General features: G+C 36.8%; 1 protein-coding gene across 2 annotated transcripts in view; it reads right to left on the reverse strand.

Moving 5' to 3' along the window:
• The window catches only part of Sim1 (SIM bHLH transcription factor 1), an 87481-nt gene that overhangs the window by 26055 nt on the left and 36677 nt on the right, over positions 1–24749 (reverse strand). For both annotated transcript variants that reach the window (XM_076916488.1, XM_076916489.1), the window contains one exon: positions 18367–18535. In XM_076916488.1, the coding sequence (XP_076772603.1) occupies positions 18367–18535 (169 nt within the window). The remainder of the gene's footprint in view (positions 1–18366; positions 18536–24749) is intronic.

Here is a 24749-nt window from a genome sequence, read left to right on the forward strand (position 1 = left end):
AGACTTGGGACTTGGAGAGAAGAAGAGAGACTGAAAAATAAACGGGATTGAATCACACTCTGTCTGGTCTCCATTCCTCACGTACGTACGTCCTCACTTCCTCTCTCTCTTGCTGAACCCCAACCCAAAGACCGGAGCTGCTTGGGGCAGTGTGGGCTAACAAGTTAGTCCCCAAGGCTTTTGGCAGTGCAGGTTCCAACATTGACAGAACAGTCCAAGACATTTTGGCCCCCAAACGTGGTGTAGTGCAGTTCTCAACATTTCTGGCCCCCAACTGTGGGGCAGCTTGGGCAGCAACACCTATCTACCAATCCAGCCCTCCAGAGGATTCTAGAGAAAAACTCTAACACAAGAAGGTTATGTACACCAAAGAAAAAACAAGAAATGAATCATCTCATAATAAAAGCAAAAAGAGAGAATCACATACACATTATGCCACCTACCTCAGGGTAAAATGCTGGAAAAAGGTCTTCCAAGCAAACAGTCTCAAGAAACAAGTGGGAGTTGCCATTCTAATATCCAACAAAATTTCAACAAAAAATTATCAAGCAAGACAGAGAAGGACACTTCATATTCATCAAAGGAAAAATTCACCAAGAGAAACTCTCAATTTTGAACATCTATGCTCAAATACAAGGGCACCCACATTCATAAAAGAAACTCTGCTAAAGCTCAAAATATACATAGAAACCCACACAATAAAAGTCAGAGACTTCAATACCCTACTCTCATCAATAGACAGGTCATTGAAACAGAAATTAAACAAAGACACAGTGAACCTAATAGAGGTTATAAATTAAATGGATTTTAAATAACAACAAAAACAACAGAAAACCCACACACCCTTGGAAACTGAACAATTCTTTACTAAATGATAACTTGGTCAGGGAAAAAATAACGAAAGAAATTAAAGACTTGCTGGAATTTAATTAAAATGAAGATAAAGCATACCAAACTTATGGGATAAAATGAAAGCAGTGGTAAGGTAAAAATTCATAGCACTAAGTGCCCTGGTAAAGAAATTGGAGAGGTCCTAGTAGCAATTTAACAGCATACCTGAGCCCTAGAACAAAAATAAGCAAACACAACCAAGAGGAGTAGAGGGCAGGAAATAATCAAACTCGGGGCTGCAATCAACAAAATAAACAAAAAGAGAGAATGATAGAAAGAATCAACAAAACCAAAATCTGGTTTTTTGAGAAAATCAACAAGATAGATAAACGCCTAGCCAAACTAACTAAAGGGCACAGTGATAAATAGCCAAATTAACAAAATCAGAAATGAAAACAGAGACATAACAACAGAAACTAGGAAAATTCAAAAAATTATTAGATCCTACTACAAAAACCTATACTCAACAAAACTGGAAAATCTTGATGAAATTGATGATTTTCTAAACAAATACAGTGTACCAAAGTTGAATCAAAAGGTAAACTAAACAGTCCCATATCCCCTAAGATAATGGAAGAAGTCACTAAAAACCTCCCAATCAAAAATATGCCCAGGGTCAAATGGATATAGCACAGAATTCTAATAAGCCATCAAAGAAAAGCTAATACCAACACTCATCAAACTATTTCATAAAATAGAAACAGAAGGAACACTACCTAATTCATTAGATTAAGCCACACTTACTCTCATACCTAAACCACACAGAGACAAAACAAAGGAAGAATAATTCAGACCAATTTCGCTTATGAATATCAATGCAAAAATACTCAATAAAATTCTAGAAAACATAATCCAAGAACACTTCAAAGCTATCATTCTTCATGATCAAGTAGGCTTCATTCCAGTGATATAAGGTTGGTTCAACATAGGAAAATCTATTAGCATAATACACTATATAAATAAACTCAAAGGAAAAATTCATGTGATCATTTCAATAGCTGCTGAGAAAGCATTTGACAAAATACAATACCCCTTCATGTTAAAAGCATTGGAGATATCAGGAATTCAAGGTCCATACCTAAACATCATGAAAGCAATATACAGAAAACTACCAGCCAATACCAAATTAAATGGAGAAATACTTGCAGCAATCCCACTAAAATCAGGGACAAGACAAGGCAGTCCACTCTCCCCATACCTATTTGAAATAGTACTTGAAGTTCCATGTAAAGCAATAAGACAACAAAAGGAGATCAAGGGGATACAAATTGGCAAAGAAGTCAGTATATCACTATTTGCAGATGATATGATAGTACACATAAGTGACACCAAAAATTTTACCAGAGAAACTAATAAACAACTTCAGCAAAGTGGCTAGATATAAAATTCACTCAAACAAATCAGTAGCCTTTCTTTATATAAGTTATAAATAGGATAAGAAAGAAAAGAAGGAAACAACACTTTTCCCAATAATCACAAATAATATAAAATATCTTGGTGTAACTCTAACAAAACAAGTGAAAGATCTGTATGACAAGAAATTCAAGTCTCTCAAGAAAGAAAGTGAAGAAGATCTCAGAAAATGAAGAGATCTTCCATGCTCATGGATTGGTAGGATTAACATAGTAAAAATGGCCATCCTACCAAAGATAATCTACACATTCAAAGAAATCTTCAGCACAATTATTTACAGACAAGGAAAGAGCAATTCTCAAATGCATATGGAAAAATAAAAAACCCAAGATAGTGAAAACAATTTTTAACAATAAAAGAACTTCTAGGGGAATCACCATCCCTAACCTCAAGCTATACTACAGAGCAACAGTTATAAAAACTGCATGGTATTGGTACAAAGACAGACAGGTTGATCAGTGAAATAGAATTGAAAACCCAGAAATAAACCCACATATTATAGTCATTTGATCTTTGAAAAAGAAGGCAAAATATACAATGGAAAAAAAGAAAACATCTTCAAGAAATGGTACAGGCCAACTGGCGGTCTGTATGTAGAAAAATGAAAATAGATCCATATTTGTAACTGTGCACAAAGCTCAAGTCCAAGTGGATCAAAAACTTCAACATAAAACCAGAAGCAATGAATTTAATAAAAGAGAAAGTGGAAAACAGTCTCAAACTCATCGACATGGGGAGAAATTTCCTAAACAGAACTCCAATGGCTTGGGGTCTAAGATCAAGAATTGATCAATGGGACCTTATGAAACTGAAAAGCTTCTGTAAGGCATAGGATGCTGTCAATAGGATAAATTGGCAACCTACAGTTTGGGGGAAAAAGGTCTTCACTAGCACCACATGTGATAGAGGGCTAATATCCAAAATATATAAAGAACTCAAGAAGCTAACCTCCAAAACCCAAACAAACCAATCAAAAACTTGGGTATAGAGCTAAACAGATAATTCACAGTACAGGAATGTCAAATAGCTGAGAAGCACCTAAAGAAATGTTCAGAGTCCTTAGTCATCAGGGAAATGCAAATCAAAACAACCCTGAGATTCCACCTCACAGCAATCAGAATGGCTAAGATCAAAAACTCAAGTGACAGCACATGTTGGTGTGGTTGGGGGGGAAGAGAAACACTCCTCCATTGCTGGTAGGATTGCAAAGTGGTACAACCACTCTGAAAGTCAATCCTCAGAAAGTTGGAAATAGATCTACCTGTGCATGCCTAAGGGGAGTGTGGGGAAGGTTGGGGAGGAGACATCCTCTTGGAGACAGTGGGGAGAAGGAACATGATGAGGAACTGTGAGAGGTCAGACTAGGATGGGGACAACAACTGGATTGCAAAATAAATAAAAGTAGTAGTAATAATAATAATAAGCATTCTCTCTCCCTCCCTTTCCCCTCCCTTCTTCCTTTACTCTTTAGTATATGATGCCAGTTATAAAATTCAGGTCATTGCTCACGCTAGACACCCATTCTACCACTGAGATCAACAGTCCAGAGAAAAAATTTTAAAGGAAAAATCGTATTGAATTTGAAAGTGTGTAGTAAGTAAACCCATTCACGCTACAAGTGATTTTAAAGCTAACACTAAATTAAAATTAAATTATTAAAAAGTAAATGTTTGGGTTATTTCTTTCTTCATTTTAGAAAAAGGTACAACTATCAACTTTCCAAAATCAATATTTAGAAATGGCCTAACAAAAATTTCACTCATTATTTAATTATTTGATTCATTTCTACTATAATCTATTATTATCTGATTTTTTAAAAACTTATAATCTATATTTTAGTTATATTCATCTCAAATTATACAATATATTCCCATAACAGTTTCCCCTCCCCTAACTTCTCTCATATCCTTCCCACTTCCTCACCACCAAATCCACATCTTTTCTGGCCCTCTCTCATTAGGAAACAAGCAGATATCTAGAAAGAACAAAATAAAATAAAGTAAAAATTAAAAAACCAGAATAGGATAAAACAAACAGAAAAATAAAGAACTGAAAAGAAACAGACACAGATTCTGAGACACACACACACACACAGGCCTTCTTGAAATGAAGAAGGAAGACCAAGTGTGGATACCTTGGTCCTACTTAGGAGTAACAAAATACTCAAGGGAGCAAATATGGAGACAAAGTGTAGGACAGAAACTGAAAGAGGGGCCATCTGGAGACCATTCCACCTGGGTATCCATCCCATGTGCAGTCACCAAAGGTAGATGCTGACGTGGATGTCAGGAAGTGCATGCTGACAAGAGCCTGATATAGCTGTCTCCTTAGAGGTCTGCCAGAGTCTGACACATTCAGAGGCAGATACTCACAGCTAACCACTGATCTGATCAAGGGTTTCCCAATGGAGAAGTTAGAGAGAAGACTGAAGGAGCTGAAAGGATTTGTGGCCCCATGAGGAGAGCAACCATACCAACCAACCAGAGCTCCCCAGGTGCACATAGGGAGGGACTCATGACTCCATCTGTATATGTAGGAGAGGATGGCCTTGTGGGACATAGATGGGTGAGGAGATCCTTGGTCCCATGAAGGGTGAACACCAAGTTGGGGGTAGGGGGAAGAATTCGAGGGTAGGGAGGTGGGAGTGGGGGGGTTGGTGGGGGCACATCTTCATAGAAGCATGAGGAGGGGGGATGGGATAGGAGGATCCTGGGTGGTGGGGGAATGGAGTAAGGGGATAAAATCTGAAACATAAATATAATATCCAATAAAAAAAAAGAAAGAAAGAAAAATTCACCCCCAGAGACAAAAGCTGTTGCTGGGATTTAGTCCTTTGTCCCAGAAAAGTGACCATGATAAACATTCCATCAGCTGTCCAAGTGATATGTACCTGAAAAGGTATCCGTATGCCAGACCAGGGCTATGTTTCCTCCAGGTGTTTTTGTATAAGGCATTTCCCATCAGGTACAGAACTCCCAAATATGAGATCTGTAATCCGTCCCTTTTGTAAATTCAAAGACAAATTCCTATGGACTTATAAGCATTTTCACTGCACAGATAATTTTAAACAGGTAGGAATAAACATGAAATAAATGTTTAACTAAAGCTTTTAAATCAAATAAACTTCAGCTGTAAAGACTGTGGATGTACCAATTTGCTCTGGTAACGTGAAGTAGCTCTAGCCCAATGAGTAAATCCTGGGTTTCCAGAATCACTAACATTAATTTGAATGGGAATTATGGAAGTAAAGGGTATGACAGCCAGAATAGCAATGTATGCTGACTGATCTTCCATATGTAGGTGGCAGATTAGTTGGATTTTAAATTAGGTGCATACAGATTGTGCCACCTGCTCCAGCTCCTTACAGCAGCTTTGCTTGGTATATTCTGCTTTATTCTGGATCTAGAGAAAGGAAGCATTGCCCAACCTTCTCTTGACTGTGCCCTACAACTATGCCAATATATTGGTAAGATACCAAAAACTTGTGCACTCTCTACAAGAAGATTTATCATATTTGTAGCTCTATAAAAAGAAATTGAAGTTTGAAGGCCCTCTGCTGAGTTAGCTCAGTTCACTCTGTAGACTTAAACAGAAGGGCAGGCTTACAGTTTCTTCTTCTAAATATAGAGAAGACTCAAACGGTACAGATGAGATAGCAAACAATATACAATTCTATATCTTAGTTAAACATCATATATTTAAGTCATATAACAAGGTAAGTGCACATTGTAAAAGTATTACCACAAGCAAGTTTGTTAATATATCCATCAATTCTCTTGGTTAATTATTGGTATCTGTTATGACAACTTAAATTTTCTTTCAACAAATATCAAGCACACTCTATAATGTTATCTACAATCATCATATTTAAGATTACAATCCCAGACATATCCATCTTAGGACTGAAACCTTAAACTAACCAACAGTGCCCACCCTTCAGCATCTGACAGCCACAGTCCGCTCCAATAAATATGACTAGTTTATATTCTACCTACAAGTGAAAACATACAGTATTTTCCATAGTCTGCTATATTTCATAAACGGCAAGGTCTCCTTATTTTTACATTAAATGATATTAGGTTACATATACATTTCTTCAACCGTTAATACACTTAGGTCAACTCCATTTCTTCACTATTGTAAATAATGTTTCATTACAGTTTGAGACACTGATTTACTTTTCCATTCATAGAACTGGGAAATGGGATTACTAGAGGATGTGGTTGCTCCAATTTTATTTTTTTAAAGAACTAGACTGTTTGCCAAATAACTGTTCTAATTTGCGTTTTGCTAGGGGCACACAGTGGGCACACAGTGGGCACACAGTGGATACTTTGGTTTGAGTCACATCTTCAACATTTTCCATCATTTCTCTTACAAGCTTTGTAGTCTATTGTTTTTCACTTAAGTCAAGCTACTTCTGTATTTGATAGAACAGAAGTCCAATGCACTCTTTTGATATCAATCAAAAACTAGATATCCAAATCCAGTTTTCCAAACATTGCTTACTAAAAACAATTTCCTGAGTGTGTACTTTTGGCATAACAATCAAATATTAGCTAATCGGGTAGACATAATTTTATTTCTAGGCTCGGTTTTATGCTGATGTAATGATTTCATGACTGTAACTTTGTAATATAGTTTGAAATCAGGAAGCATGATGCCTCCAGCTATGCTATTCTTTCTCCATATGATGCTTGCCCTTGCTTTAGAGATCCCAGCTCAGCACAAATTTCCTCAGCTTATATCGTGTCTTGATACTGATCTTTTAAATTTTTATTTGTATGTATCAATTGTATGAAATAATGGGTTTCATTATGACACTTTCATACACGAACTTTAATTATACCAAAAAAAAGTGTTTGGCTTTTGACATGAAGTATGACACTAGCTGTGGCCTTATCAATTTGTTATCATAAGACTGAAGGGCATTTGTTCTGTAACCATTTTTTTTTAGAATTTTTTCTAAACACTGCTAAAAACATGCTAAATTTTGCTAAATTGCTTCATTGCCCTTATTTTGGTAATCATATAAATTCTAAGCTCCACCATTTACCACAGTCACTAATTTGTCCCACCTGGTCATTTATGATCTTTTTAATGTGCTCATCAACTTAGTATGTTAGTAGAGCTGAAAAGTCTGCTTTTTTGTTCACAATACTGTCTTCTTGGGGTATCTTTTTCTGGCTGTGACATAAGTAAAGAAAGAATCTGTCCTGTCAAATTAGTTTGGAGGCTTGTCTTCAACTTTTTAGACAACTCTAAAAAGACGTGCATATAATTCTTCTGTAAGAAAATCATAAACTTGTCTTCCTTGGGAGATTGGCGGGTGGTTTGGTTTTGGTTGTAGTTGCTTTGTGTGTGTACTCTTTGTGAGGATGTGTGTCATGTATATGAGTGCCCACAGAAACAAGTAGAGGGCTTTAGATCCCCTGATTGAGAATCACTACATGTGGGTGGTAGGAACCAAACTCTTGTCTTTTCAGAGTGGAATAAGTACTCGTAACTGCTAAGCCATCTCTCCAGCCCTCCACGGTTTTCTTTAAATGCTGATTCAATCTTCTTACTTCCATAGATTACCTGCTTCTTAATGACTCAGTCTTAGTAGGTTTTATCTTCTAGAAGTGTATCCATTTATTCTTAACCTAGGCAATTTTTTCATATATAATTGTTCAATCCTCCATATTTCCATAAATGTATAAATATCTGGTTGAAATGTCTCATTGCAGTTAAAATATATTCATATTATTTCCCATATTCATCCAGCCAATGATTTGTCAGTTTGGGAAGGCTCTATTGCCAAAGACACTACTTATATAAGTGAACATGGAGAAATTGAGCTGGTGCCGAAGACTACCAACCATGGTGTTTGAAGGTACTCTGCATGCTACCAGGGGGAAAAAATAATCATCAATATCACCCAGCTACAACTCCTGAAATCCTACAATAATAACCTGCCTGTAAATTATACAAGTACAATAGCAGCAAAATAGTATGTGAGTTACCAACCAATATTTTAAAATTGGCCCAGTTCATGAAGATGAAAACTGTACCTAACACTGCTAAAGTGATCAAGAACCTAAGACTACAAAGGTCATGAAACCTAAGGAAAAACCTACAATTATTATTTTCCTAAAAGAACATAGCAACAAATGACTCTTAATGACATGCTTCTATGCCCATAGACCAAAGCATCACTCAGTTCTCATCAAAGAAGCTTACAGTAAATGGTATAGAAAACTAAAGATGGACAATATGCAAAGAGTGAGATACTTTGGAATATTTAGGCCTAAATGTGATGTCTATATTAAGCTTCTCTCAATAAAGTTCAGGGAAGAGTAGTGAGATTGCAAGAGCCAGAGATGATGGAAGATTCCAAGGAAACAATACCTTTTAGATACAACAGGACTGATACACATATGAACTCACAATAACTATTACAGAATACACAAGACCTACGTAAGTTCAAGCCAGTTAGAATCTTAGTGCAAAGGAGGAAAAAACAATGAGCAAAATCCATGAAAGTATGTGCAATTAATACCTTATTGTAAAGGAAATTCAATTTTCTCCAGACTCCAGGATAGGCCCCATGCTCATAAGTAGTTGGCCAACACAAAACAAACTTTATGGTTTTGGTTTTTATGTCTTGTTTGAATATTTTTGTGTTCTCATTTTTTTTATTTTTATTTATTTTTATTTTGTGTTCTCATTTTGAAAAAAATGAACATGAACTCTGGTGAGGTGGGAAAAACCTGGGAGGATTTGGGGGAAAGAATATGATCCACATATATTATATAGAATCAAATTTAAGACAATAAATAAAAATAATAAAGATTTCTCAGTTTGTCTGATTTAACTGTGGTTTTCTCTGTTTTATTTGCTTGTAATCTTCACTTTCTTCTTCTTTCTGTGAACTTCATCATTAGGTATAAATATAAATTGAAGTCATCCCATTTGTTTGTATTGGTTTGGGGTTTTGTGGGGCTGGGTAATAGGCCCAGTGGCAAATGCTCTGTCTTGAGCTACACTCCAGAGTCTTATTCTTTTTTACCAAACTCTTTATACTTATAAATCTTTTCTTAGCGTTTTTCTTGCTCTAGCTAGTAAAGCTTGCCAGGTCTTATTTCCATTTTCATCTGTTTCAAGATTTCTCTTAGCCTTTGTTTCTCTTTGATTCATTGCCTGCTCAGAAATATGTTATTTAATTTCCACATATTTGTGAATTTTTTCAATTTTCTTCCTGTTATTGATTTTTTTGGGGGGGTTGATATCATTGTGGTCAGAAAAGATATTTGATATGATTCCAAGCTTCTTGAATGAATTAAGGGAAGTGTGGGCAGAATCCAATAATCCTGAATACAACTCTCTTCCTCTCTGCCAGACAGTTACCAAGGGAATGATACGGCAGAAGCTTCAACTGACCACATCTTCTAATTCCAATCAGGCTAGTTTTGTCTATCCACCTTCATGGTGGACATAGTTTCTAACACACGCACCTTCAGCACTTTATTGCCTACCTTAGGTGTTTAAGTAAATAAAGAACTTGACAGAAACAAAAAAGCAGAAACTCAAAATGCATAGGGCTCAGAATACTGAAAAAAAAAAGTATTTTCTAAAATAATACTGGTCCTTATATGCTACCTAGCTTGTCATATTATGTTATAGTAATAGAAAATGGATTAAAGCAGCATATATAAGGCAGGAGAAATTATAGTGGAAGAGAGGACCACACAGACAATGGGGGGAACCTCATGCCCACTAGGCCCAGTGTAGGCATAAGAAATCTCCGTGTAACCCCAGCTGGCCTCACACACTTGCTGCACATGGAGACATTCTGCTCCTTAGTCAGCACTTAAGATGATCCGAACAGTATTCTCACATAAGTCTTCTTTCCTTAGTCCACATTAGATCAAACATTAGGCCCAGTGAAAACAGGACACGTGTCAGTTGCTTCTCTCTAAGTCAGGAGTGCAACAGAGATATACAGGAGGTAAAAGGGTGATCTGAACCATCATGAGAACTAATGCAGACTTCAGAGATCTCAGATTGAAATATAAACACACTTTAAAATACTGTATTATTTTAAGTGTATAGGTGTGTTTTGCCTGCATGTATGTCTGTGTACCAAGTATACATGTCTGGTACTCATGGAGGCTAGAGGAAGTCTTTGGATCTCCTGGAACTAGAGTTACAGACAGTTATGAGCGCTAGGTAGGTGCTGAAAGTGAAACCTGGGTCCTCTGGAAGGGCAGACAGTGCTCTTAACAGCTAAACCATCCCTCTAGTCTCCAAGCCTCTTTGAATTCTAGCAACTTAGTAAATAGCACATGAGAAAAAAAAATCATTTAAAAACCTCAATTTTGCTGTACCCTATTTTTTTAAAACAAGATGGTGGGTTTCAGTATGTTGTAGGAGGAACTTAGCCAAGCAGGCCTAGCCACTGATACTCCCTGAGCCAACCTGCCAACCTGCCAACCTGCCAACCTGCCAACCTGCCAACCTGCCAACATGCCAACATGCCAACATGCCAACATGCCAACATGCCAACATGCCAACATGCCAACATGCCAACATGCCAACATGGCTAGAGACCACTGAAGCTGGATCAGGTGATGGAGCAAGCCAATGGGGGGGGGGCAGAGACAGAGACAGAGACAGAGACAGAGGCACAGAGAGAAAGACAGACAGACATCTGGCTACTTGATAACCAATGATTCTGGGAGGGGAGTATAAATTTTTGCCCAGTTCTTGCAGAAAAGGAGTCTGCTTTTATCACTTGTCTCTTTCCTAGAGTCTCTGTCATTGACTCTGCCTTCCTACCCCAGCCCCCTCAAGTGTCTTGGTTGGGGTCACAAGCAACAGTATGTCCTTTTCATACATGTATATAAGGTACGTTCATTTTACCCCTCCTCCTTCCTCATACTTCCCCTTCCTCTCTCCTGCTGTCACATTCCTATTACCTCATATCCCTTTCTAATGGCCTCCATGTCTCTTTTTCTTCTACATTCCACGAAGGAGAGGAGACTCGAGAGATCTGTATTTCTGAGTATGGCTTATTTCGTTTAAAACAGTGATCTTTATCCCTAGCCCATTTCCCATGAACAACTGGTTTACTGATGGAACTTTTCTGCAATGATGAACTGTAACTTGGAACTGTAAGCTGAATAAACCTTTTCTCCCCTAAAATGATGATGATGATGATGATGATGATGATGATGATGATGATAATCACCAGTTCATATATAAAGAAAATCTAAAATCTCTGATGGCTAAAGAGGTAGCAGCCTTATTCCTTTCTGAAGAAATCTAGATGGGTTAACAAATAGTTGAGCTCAATGTTGAAAATAAATCTGGTAATACTTAATGATGGGTTATCCTCTAAAAATTGTCTTGAGAAGAGAGGACATGTCTGAATTTGATATTTCCCTGTTTTCATGCATACCTCTTACTTATAGGGAGTATGTAGTAAATATTATATATCAAGAAGCAGTAGTTTCTGTTGTGGAATGTATTTCATAGTGTATGTATATAGACTGATCAGTTTCTGATTCAGCCATATAAACATCTTTTAGTTCATAAAATGATCTCTACTTTAGTCTATTTTTTCTTGTTTTACTAGGTGTGCTTAAGTAAAACACAGATTAAAAAATCTAAACTCCAAAAAAAAAAAATTTAAACTCTACCATATTCAATGTTTGTGGCAAAGGAATCTTTCACAGTCTGACAGAAGCTAGATCTGAAGGAATGTGAGTCTTACAGTTTCTCATAGAATAGGACAGTATGCACACATGCATTGCAACAGAGGGGGAAAATTTTTGCCTTTGGCCACATACAGTAGATGCCTTCTGTTTGAATGTGGGTACATGTCATAGGGTTTTACTCCTGTGAACAGATACCATGACCAAGGCAACTCTTATAAGGACAATATTTAATTGGGGCTGGCTTACATTATCATCAATGCAGAAAGCATGTCAGCATCTAGGCAGGCATGACACAGGAGGAGCTGAGAGCTCAACACCTTGTTCCAAAGGCAAACAGGAGAAGACTGACTCCCATGAGGCTAGGAGCAGAGTCTCAAAGCCCACCCCCACAGTGACATTCTTACTTCTCCAAAGCCACACCTACTACAACAAGTGCCACTCCTGGGCCAAGTATCTTCAAACCACCAAAGTACATTTGTAACTGTGATTTCCACATTGCCTCACTGCTGTGTACATAGGTATAATTGTGTGTACATTCAGCAATGTCTGTATTATTGTACAGGTTGTCATTGTAACTTAACTACATTCTTTAATTCTATTATTGTCACTGGTTTTACACTATCTTTATCAATTCCGAACTGTGTTTTCAGTGTCCATCAAAGAAATTCTGAACATAAATTTGGCTCCAGTGAATGGCAAATGATAATAAAATATAAAAAATATTAGTCAGGTTTTAGGCCAGTTTCCTTTCTTGAGTCTTGAATTAAAATAGAATGTGTAATATAAACAGCCAGATTTGGTAGTTGTTGGGGCACTCAAGGACCTATAGAGGAGGTAACTTGAGACTGGGCTTGACGTCGTGATAAGCCAATGAGATCACCTGTGATTTATTTTTGTCCTAGTAAGGTGGTATTGCCTTAGAAATTTGAATGCCACCCCAGGGGAAGGTTCTAGTTGTGATTTAGTTGGGTCTATATGCTTCAAATGTGTATCTGAAAACATGGGCTTTAGGATTTAAGTCTCTCACAGCCCCTTGGTAGATTTAATTATCAACTTGACACAACACAGGGGGAAGAATCTTAGTGTGGGGCTATCTATGTTGTATTAGTCTTTGAGGAATAACCTTAGTTAATTGACGTGGCAAGACGCAGCCCACTGTGGATGACACTGTTTTAAGGGCTGATACCAAATGAAAAGCTAATTAAACTTTCCTCATGGGTGCATTTATTCATTTATTCTCTTTCTACTTTTAGCTATGAAGTGACTAGCTTCATAGCTGAGTTTCTGCCTTAACGTTTCTGCAATGGTGGACTCTAACTTGGAACTATAAGCTGAATAAACCTTTTCTTCCCAATAATAATAGTCAGCAGTTTATATACAAAGAAAATCTAAAAAAAAATTATCAAAATTGTTGTAATAATCTCCTGATATTTCTACAGAAGAAGACAAGTCCTAAATTTGTATGTGGCCTAATCCTAGTATTATAAACTAGCCTGCATTGTATAAGACTTTCTGTAAAAGTAGATCGATTTTTATACAAATATATTAGTATATTTTAAAATTACTAAAGAAATTCATGGCTTCATGTGATACATAAAGCATCAAATGAATAATTTCTAAATAGTAATGATAAAAGTACTATGTGTAATGGAATTACTTTCTTACAAAATTATTGGTATTTTTTTTTCCTGTAATGTAAAATGTCAGGTTTCCAGTGCAGTAATCACCAGGGTATTGTTAAGGAAAAAAAAAAAAAACTGTTTCCAAGAGGGTTTCTACCTTCACCAAAAGGAATCCAGACTGCTGGTAATGAAAATTAAGAGGGCTCTGTGAAATTGTTGAAAGGAACAGATGTCAAATAAAACTTGCAAGTGTTACAGTGTGTCTGTAGCAAATGATTAAACACTTTCAAATTTCAGAAGCATCCACAGTGTAATACATACATCCTTATTAGCGATGACACGTGCATTGGTTACTACTGATTAGAGGAAAAGTGAGAAGAGAACAGGATGATGCAATAAACTCAGCTGGCCCGCACTGACTGTATTAAACACAACTATAAACCTTCCAATATAAAAATTTAAAAGGAAACTCTGAAGTCAGGAGACAATTTACTGATGGCTGACATGGTAAACCATGGCAAGATAACTTTCAACTGGTATTAGAGTAGTCGGGGCTATTTAAAAAAAAAAAAAAAAAAAAAAAAAAAGGTGGAAAGCATACTACCAATGCATTAACACATAAGGTCTGAAGAATAAATTCTATAAACTCCATAGCTCTGATTTAAAAGAACTATAAAAACAACATTGTTATTTTTACAAATATAAAACAAGTAACATTAAATTACTTCAGTGCTACGACAGGACTTCAGCCACACAGCAGCCCTGGATCTAGGTAGAGAATCTTAAGAAATTAATCAGAATATTTCCTATCACAGTTTTTCTAAAAATCATTCAAAACAATTCTATTTTGACCTTTACCAACTCAACTAATACACAGGGGTGCAAGGGTGATTGAGTCATTCATTAAGCAGCCATAATGTAATCAAGTCTGAAATCATTCCCAAGGGTTTCTAATTCCAAAGGACCCGAGAGTTCATCTACTCCTGCACCCGATCTAGGGGCTGGGAGTGAATTATAATTTGTGCATATCCTGACTGTCCATAGAAGAGTATGTAAATAATTCAAAAAAGCTTTGCTGCTTTTCATTAGATATCTGCTAGAATATTTTAATGTACATAATATACATTAATAAAGGGGGCAACAAATGATATAGAATCATTAAATCATCATTAAGCTAATAAGAGGCCTAAGCTATTGCTCTGTAGGTCCCATTTTGCTCTGCAATCAGCCTTCTGAAACATCGAATGATATTTGCAGACAGAAGTAACAAAGAAAAAAGAATACTTTGAAAAATGAGCAGGTGGTATTTTTATTTGCAGGTTCTTTACATTAAAGTTTTAATTAAAAGCTAAAATAAAAGGTACTAAAAATGGGCAGAGGTATCTAAAATGTAATTCAAGCCATTGTCCCATTACCGTTATTTATTTATTAATGCCCATGAAGGGATTCAATATAAGTTTGACTTGAAAAACTGAAAACAAGTTGTAAAAGCAAATTCTCAAAATAATAATATAAATATGACAAATACATATATATGTATATATGTATACATACAGAAGAAAAGATACAGAAGTCAGGATAAAGAAAAGTAACCATTCTTTCCTATAATTTTAACAGGTCTTTATCAACTCTCTTCAGAGTCTATGTGAATTAGTCCCCTGAATAATTTGGCTGGTTTTACCATATCAATCTCACATCAAACCAAAAAAGCTTTACTTCTTCTCCACAAAATACTTAAACTTCTTGGCTTAACATATATTAGCACCAATGTATTTTTCCAAACATATCACTCACTCATTCAGAAATGCTGTCCTCCCATACTCCATCCCCAGACCCAGTCACACTAATGACACATGGTCTTGCCTTTCTCAATCTTGGTCTTCCTGATTCATCATTCTGCTTTTTCACTTCCATATGCCTGATTCTACCTCCAAAGTTAGATCATGCATACTTTTCAGACACCAATTCACAAAATCCTCTCTCTCTCTCTCTCTCTCTCTCTCTATATATATATATATATATATATATCATCTCTCATTACACTTCTGACTCTATTGTATATGTCACTACTTTACTGAAAATTTTAAGAATATTTTATACAACTTAATTATATTTTATCCAGCCAATATTCCCCAGACCTCACAATGATTACCATAGCATCTTTCTGAAACAGATCCTCAGCTAACACACGTTATAAGAACAGGGAAATCCTATAAGAACAGTGCTGCAGCAAACCTTACAGACTAGCTATTCCTAAAAAAATAATTTTGGAGGACTGGAGAGATGGAGAGAGCACTGACTACTCTTCCAGAGGTCCTGAGTTCAATTCCCAGAAACTACATGGCCGCTCACAACCATCTGTAATGGGATCTGATGCCCTATTCTGATGTGTCTGAAAACAGTGTATTCATATACATAAAATAAATAAGTGATTTTTTTAAAAAAATAATAATTTGTATCAAATATTTTTGCTAGGATTTTTTTCTTTAAGACTTTCGAGGATTTAAGTATATCTAAGATGGGCTGATTTTGAAGTTGTTTTCTTCCAGCAGAAAGAATGATGAGTTTCCTCTGGTTGTCACACTTTTCCAATGTGTTCCTGAAAAATACTCTTACATCAAAACAATAATTAATGGCAAATGCTTGTTATTGTCAACCTGCACAAATGGCATTTTGAAGGTAGAAATAGTGGGGGGCTAGAGGAATAGTTTAGTGGTTAAGAACATTGGCTGCTCTTCCTGAGGACCCAGGTTCAATTTCCAGCACCCACATGACAGCTCACAACTGCCTGTAACACCAGTTCCAGGAGTCTGACACTCTCACACTGGCATATATGCAGACAAAACACCAATGAACACAAAAGAAAAATAAATTAATTAAACTACCTTTAAAAAAGAAAGTAGAAATACTGTGTTACTAGGAACATACATATATTAGGTAAACTTAGTTTACAGTCAACTGTGCTGCTTAAGAGAAGGCATTCACCTAAAATTCTAAGTACTGGATTTATCCAAGTATTAATACACAAATAGAGAAATCCTGTCTAAAAAGTGTATGTAATTTTTGCTTTGTCTTTATATGTGACTTTATACATTACAAAACATCATTGAAGAACATACTATTCTAAAGAAAATAACAAAGAGGAGTTTTCTCCTTTCCACTTTTATATTTTTAACTACATAATATGTTTAACTTTGAAATTAATTCCTCGTCAGCTAAACACACAAGAAGTCATCTAATGGGAGAACATCTACTGTTCGAGTGAATTGATAGAGATTTTAAAGATTAAGAGATGAGCATGACGGCAAACAAACCATGCAATGAAGTTTAGAACATTCAACAAGGGGAGTGCGTGTGTGTCTGTGTGTGTGTGTGTGTGTGTGTGTGTGTCCACATGTGTGCTAATTCCTATAAAATAAAGAACAAACTCCTTAATTTAGTATTTTCTAATTTAAGTTCTTCTTTCATCTATGTATCCAACATTCATATATATTTGAGAAAAGAACTACCCAGAGGATAATCCATTTCTTAAAAGGAAGCAATAAAACTTACTTTCCAAATCACCAGATGGTAATATAAAAAGCTCCTCACAGAATCCTAGAGAAGCAGCAGGTCTCGTTGGCGGTGTATTTGGTTATTTTATGTCTCAACAGTAAAGTACTCAGCTATCCTGGACAGAGTTGTGCACTAAAAAACATGTAGGTCTCACCCATCTCCCCCTTTTGTCTGAGTAAAGAAACCCCATCTTCTATGAAAGATTTCATAGAACACAGCCATGTGACCTAAATCTCCTGGTGGCAGAAGTCACTGTCATCTAATGTTCATCCAGACATTAAAATAATCTATCTAATAGTAGCTTTATAATGACTGAGTCAATGAAAAGCATTTTTTCAAATAGTCCACAATTATAAATACTGACAAAAATTACAGCTCTAAAAAGAACAAAAATAATCATTTCAGTATCCTCCAGATTGGCATTTTTAATAATAATAATTTTGCATAGTACCTCAGAAAGTCCTTTAATTTCTTACTAGCCCAAGAATAATTTTCTGAGTTACCCCCAGTGAGATGCAAAAAGTCTAGCAATCCATCTCCAGAAAGGAATGAAAGTCAAGTGGCCACAGGATACAGGGAGTAAGGAATCCTCAATCTAGAGTCAGAAAGATGTACACACACCTTGCCAAAACATAGTTTCTGTTTATCACACAGTAGTCACAAAAATATTCTTTTCCCTCCAAAAAATATTTCTCTTAATTCTACCTTGCAATATTTCAAGGATACCTCATTTGTGTGTCACCATTTCACACTACCCTGTAGAGAGACTTGTTTCCACCTTATCATCTGGGAAGTTCTATGTGTCCCATTTCTCCCATATGCAAACTGGGCAAATTTCATGCTGAAGCCATTCTTTAGTCTTAGCTTTAACCTCTTATAATTTTTTTTAAGTTTTTTTGTTGAGCCTTTATTTCCTATATTTTATTATGTTGGCTAAATCTTCCAAGTTAATCATTGTTGTAAGTTAGGGAAAAGAGGAAGTAGAATCAATTGAAATAGCAAAGAAATTTTGATGATGAAAACTAAACTCTCATGAACACAGCAAACAGCAAAATCAATTCACAATTTCTCTTAACAGTTTTAATCTGTCAACAACACATGATTAGTTCAGTTTTTCACCTCTTCCACATCAAGATCAAACCAAGTCATGAGGGGGAAAAAGTTGTAAAACATCCAGTACTTACCTGGGGATATGGGGAGGTTCTGGATTTTGACTTGCTACTCGAAAGCCTTGACTTGGCCCCCTTCCTGTTGTCAGTGATAGTAGGTGTAGAACTACCGGTATAGGAGAAAGTGGGCTTAGAGGCTGATATCTGGTCCAGGGAGAGCTGCAGCCCTTTGTATTCTGTGTCCCTGTGGAGGTGAAGAACAAAGTCTTTAGTCAGCCACCATAAGGAATAGATTCACGTGTTCTCTCATCAGGAAAGACAGTACTCTTTATATACAGAAAGAAAGAAAGAAGAAAGAAAGACAGAGAGAGAGAGAGAGAGAGAGAGAGAGAGAGAGAGAGAGAGAGAAAGAAAGAAAGAGAAGGAAGGAAGAAAGAGTTAGTCATAAAGCCAGTGTACCCAAACAGCTTTATTATTCTTGAAAAAAACTCACATTTAATTAACAAATGTGTACAAATGTGGTTTCCATCCATTGATTTTATTAAATAGAAGATAAACCTCTCATTTAACTACTCAGATAAGTATTTTTAATTAAAATCCAAACAGTAAGTATAAAGACTCAGAAAGTCCTTTGGCTTTCTAGGAGCCCAAGAGAAATCTGCTGAGTTAACCCAGTGACTCTCAAGTCCGGCAGCCCTGTTCCTGAAAAAGATAGGTGCTAAGTGCTAAAGTGAGCTTTTGTGCCCTGGACTGTGAGATATGAATTATTAAACTTGCGATAAAGGCTTCCATGTGAGTGAACTCAATAAACAACTGATGGTACCAAATCATCAGCAACAACATCATTGTGATAAACATTCTAAATGTTCTTATAGCTAACTAGCTAGCTTTGAGGTAGCTAAAAATCCCTTTCAACAGGCTGAATCAGCCTTCTCAAGAGTACATTTGATCACCAGGGTTTTTTTTTTTTCCATTTCTTTATTCATCTAATAAACATTTATTGTGCTCCAGGTAAACCAGATTTTGTGCTAGGTAGAGACATGAGAATGAAGATGATGGCTATAATGTGTAGTGTGTTATAATCCATTCAGGAGAAAAACATATATACTGATTTTAGACTGATATGAGAAGGACCAGGAGCTTGTGTTATGAAGTCTGCTTGGTCATGCCCACAGGCACAACCTCGAGGCCTTCTAGATACCATCAGATGTCACTTGGTACCTCTAATTTTGTTCAGAGAATATCTATTTCTCACTTGTCCCTCAAAATAACTTTTTCAAATAGTCTTTTTTAACACCACTTATGGGAGAAATTTCTTATGGATTCCAGAACTAACTGAAATGACAAGGTAACTGTTTTTACTCTCTAGAACACTGTAAACTTTTATTTATTTATTTATTTATTCATTCATTCATTCATATCTCTTTATAACATATATATGTATGTATATATATATATATATGATATATATATATGCTTAATAAATCCAATAATATATCAGGCACGTTCCATGAGTGAGCAATATTTACTATTCTCTTTATTCTCTTTCTAAGAGACTAGCAAAATCAGGTAAATAGAAAACTATACTTAATTACTTCAAAATTACTGTGAGAGATGATTCTTAAGTGTCCTTACCATGAAAAACATACATTGTAAATATGTGAGCTAGTGCATTCACAAAGTATGCTTGATTTAGCCACTGCACAATGTATACGTATATCAAGAACGCCACCATATGCTATAAATACATGCAATTTACTTATCAACTCACAAAGGCAAAAATCATAATTCAGGCCAGGAGTCTTTGAAGTGAGTAAGAGCGGAAACCAGCTAAACCAGTTTCAGTACTATCCCAGGAAGTGCAGTGACACGTATCAGCAAACTACAATAGCATGCCATCATACACAGTGAGCATCTTCATCTACAAGTTACACATCTGTGGAGCCAAACAACATTGTATTGAGAATATTTTTAATTGCATCTGTCCTGAACCATGTACAGGCTTTTCCCCCATTGTTCCATAGACAATAATGTACAACAACTGTTTATACAACATTTATATTATTTTAGAAATTTTAAGTACCTAGGAAACATTAAGGCATACAGGGAATTGTATGTAGATTGTATATAAATATTCCATTTGATATAGAGGACTTCCCAGACTTGTGTGTCTAAGGGGAAATCCAGGAACCAGTACCCTTTGGAATCTGACAATGACTATTCAAATCATTCAATAAGAGTAAAAATATTCTTCTACAAGAGCAACAAAGATTCGAAAAGAAGTCATGCACCTCGTCTTCCCCATCACTGTCAGTATTTCTTTAATCACGTCCTTCTGAAGACAGTGTAGACTCCTCAGTCAGAAATCCAATGTGGTCCACAGTACAACTCCTGATTGGTTTTTCTTCTAATATATTGTTTTCCTTCTTCAGCCCCTCACTTCATCTAAACAATAGCCCTTAAACTTAGCTTTTGATTTCTGGGCTGTCTTTTTCCCCCAGCTTACATCCCATCTGTTCCTATGAAGCTCTTCCTGCCTTCTGAGATCATACAGTTTATACTTACTGAGTGCAGGCTCTGTTCTAGAGGGTGTGTAGAGATCAATGAACAGAAGGCCTCTATCTCTCAGGAAGAAGGCACTGGGGCTAATCCCGAGGGAAGTACAGAGGAGACCAGAAAAAAATGTCCTACTCTAACATGACTTTATGATTATGATTTCCCCCAATAAACTCTTAAGTTCTGGAAGACATAAGCAAAGAGATATTTTGTTGCAATATGAAAGCAAATGCACAATATATCACATAACTGGAAAAGGAAAACAATGACACAACTTTAAAAAGAGTTTTTCTCCACCCAATGAGTACTAATAACTTAAAACCAGCAGATTTTTCTCAATGGGAAAAAGACACTGATGGGTTACAAACTGTGTGACCTGCATTCCTTTAGAAAACAGTAAGCCAGGCACACTAGATTCTGACAGGAGGTGGGGCTTCCACTCTTGACCACTCTATCCAATGGACTTCTGTTCACCAGATACAGAAAATCCATTCAGGCCCTGCTTTGCATCATATACATAAATAGCAAGAATGATTCCCTGTTGCAAATATGAATAAATAAGATTTATTTTTTTCTTTTCTTCACTCATGAATTCCAGAAAGCACACACTTCCACTATCAAATTATACAACGGCTTTCTGAAAAAGGAACTCATTCTATGCTACAAACACTACTCTGATATTCAAATCAGACAAAGATACAGCAGTAACATACACACACATACACACATACACGCGTGCGCACACAACCTACATACCACTGTCCCTGATGAATATAAATCTATAATCTTCAATGAAATACCAGCAACCCCAAGCTAATAGCACAACAGAAAGATCAAACCTGGGGGTGGGTAAGATGGTGTGGCGAGTGAAGATGCCAGCTATGAAAACCTAATGACCTGAGCTCAACCCCAGAGCCAACATAAAGATGGAAGTGGAAAACTAACCCCAAAACTTTGTTTCTGGCCTCTGTACATATGCTTGGCACATGTTCTCACACACAATGATAATAAATAATGCGGATACTTGCAACCAACCATCGGACTGAGCACCGGGACCCCAATGGAGGAGTTAGGGGAAGGACTAAAGGAGCTGAAGGGGTTTGCAAACCCACAAGAAGAACAACAATATCAATCAACCAGACCCTCCACCCCCCACCCCCCCCCGCTGCCAGAGGACTAAACCACCAACCAAAGAGTACACATGTAGAGACCCGTGGCTCCAGATGCTTACTTATCTGGCATCAATTGGAGGGGAGGCCCTTGGTCCTGTGGACTCTTGATGTCTTAGCATAGGGGAATGCTAGGGTGGTGAGGTGGGTGGGTGGGTGGGGGAGCTCCCTCATAGAAGCAAGAGGGAGGGTGATGGGATAAGGGGTTTGTGAAGGGGAAACAAGGGAGGGGGTAACATTTGAATGTAATAAATAAAATAACCAATAAAAAATTAAGCCAGGCATACATTTTTAATCTCAGCACTCAAGAGACAGAAGCAGGTGGATCTCTGTGACTTCAAGGTCAGTCTCATCTACACAGGGAAATCCAGGACAGTCAGAGCTACATAAAAAAGAGACTTTATCTCAAAAACACAAAAAGTAAAAAATATTACGTACCAGTTATGTGATATACTATGCATTTGCTTTCATAGTGTAACAAAATATCTCTTTGCTTATGTCTTCCAGAAGTTTAGAGTTTACTGGGGGAAATTATAATCCTTTGAAAAGTAATGTTAGAGAAGAACATTTTTTATTGGGCTCCTCTGTACTTTTCTCAGGATCAGCCCCGGTGCCTTCTTCCTGAGAGATAGAGGCCTTCTGTTCATTGATCTCTAAAAACACTCTAGAACAGAGCCTGCACTCAGTAAGTATAAATTTTCAACTAATTAAGTATAGAAAGGAATATTTCTCAACACAATAATACAACAAACACATAGTCAAACTTACTTCCGGGAGAAAGCTGAAGACATTTCCCCTAAGATCTGAAAGAAAGAAAGAAAGAAAGAAAGAAAGAAAGAAAGAAAGAAAGAAAGAAAGAAAGAAAGAAAGAAAGAAAGAAAAAAACAGGGTCTCTATTGCCGTAATAGAACACCACAAGCAACTTGTGGAGTAAAAGACTTATCTCACTAACAATTCTACATCATAGTCCACTATCAAAGGAACTCAGGTCAGGAACTCAAGGTAAGAAGTGATACAGAAGCCAGGAAGTAACACCAGTTACTGGCTTGCTCCTCAAGACTTTCTCAGCCTACTTCCTTACACAACCCAGGACCACCTGCCCAGAGATGGCGCTGCCCACAATGGGCTGTGCACTTTCACATCAATCATTAATCAGGAAAATGCTCCACATGCTTGCCTGCAGGCCAATCTTAGAGAGGCATCACCTCAGTTTAGGTTCCCTCTTCTCAAACGGCCCTAGCTTATGTCTAACTGACAGGAAAAAAAAAAAAAGAAAGAAAAGACAGATATCCACCTCCATTACTCTTATTTACCATAATATTGAAAATTTCAGCCAAAACAAGAGAACAAAGGGAGGAAAGAAAGGGCATATGAGTAAGGAGGAGAAAAATCAATTACCCCAGTTTGCAGACCACATAAAACATGGAGACCCCATGTGAAGACTGTCAGGACTGGTAAGTAGATCCAATAAAGTTATATGATCCATAATCAGATTTATAGTTAAACATAAGTTTTACATCCTAGGCTCATGCGTTTGAATAACTGGTCCCCCAGTGATGATATTGTTTTGGAGATTGTTGACCCTTTTGGACTGGAGTCTAACTAGGAATACTAGGTCCCTGAATGATACATAAATTTTGATTCTGGCCTGAGTTTTCTATTTCCTGATCTACCCATATTCAAGGAGCTGCTTCTTCGTACTCCTACCTCTAGGGACAGAGACACTCCAGCCACTATGCCTTCCCTAGTATGAGAGACTGTTTCCCCTTTAACTGAAAGCTAAATGTACTTTCCTCCTTTAAGTTGCTTTCATCAGATTTAGTTTTAAAAAAGAAAGAGAGAAACTAAGGGAAACAAAAGAAAAGGAAAGGAATGAAAAGAGGGAAAAAAGGAAAAGAAAGGAAAGGAAAGGGAAGAAGGGAGGGGAGGGGAGGGAAGGGGAGGGGAGGGGAGGGGAGGGGAGGGGAGGGGAGGGGAGGGGAGGGGAGGAAGGGAAGAAGGGAAGGGAAGAAGGGAAGAGAAGAGAAGAGAAGAGAAGAGAAGAGAAGAGAAGAGAAGAGAAGAGAAGAGAAGAGAAGAGAAGAGAAGAGAAGAGAAGAGAAGAGAAAAAATCTGGTTGGGTGTGGTAGATTGTACCTATAATCCCAGAAGTTGGAAGGAGAGAGCAGGAAGACTCCCATAAATTCAAGACTAGCCTAGACTACAGGGTAAGGCAATGGAGAGAGAGAGTAACAGAGAGAGAGAGAGAGAGAGAGAGAGAGAGACAGAGAGACAGAGAGACAGAGAGACAGAGAGACAGAGAGAAATAGAGGTAGAGAGAGACACACAGAGATTTTATACAAATCATTAACTAACTTGCTAAGACAGAAATCAAGTAAAGTAACCCTATCTGTAAGAAATATTTGCCAAGTAAAATACCTAAAAGTAAACTTAGCTATGGAAGTGAAAGTCCTCTGTAATAAACGTTACAAAGAATTAAACAAACAAATTGAAGAAGACACAAACATAGAAAATTCCCTGACATTCAGGTAGTTTTGTTATAATAGCCACAGTACTCAACATGATTTAGAGGTTCTGTACAATGCCACAAAAAAAAAAAAAAAAAAAAAAAAAAAAATACCACTAGTGGGCTGGAAGTATAATCAAGGATAGATCATTTGCTCTGCAAGATTATGAATCTGCCAAATGAAAGAAATTATTTGCCCACTATTCAGCTGACTAATGATTGCTACC

This window comes from Arvicanthis niloticus, chromosome 20 (genome assembly GCF_011762505.2).
Source record: "Arvicanthis niloticus isolate mArvNil1 chromosome 20, mArvNil1.pat.X, whole genome shotgun sequence".
In the NCBI taxonomy this organism is placed as follows: Eukaryota; Metazoa; Chordata; class Mammalia; order Rodentia; family Muridae; genus Arvicanthis; species Arvicanthis niloticus.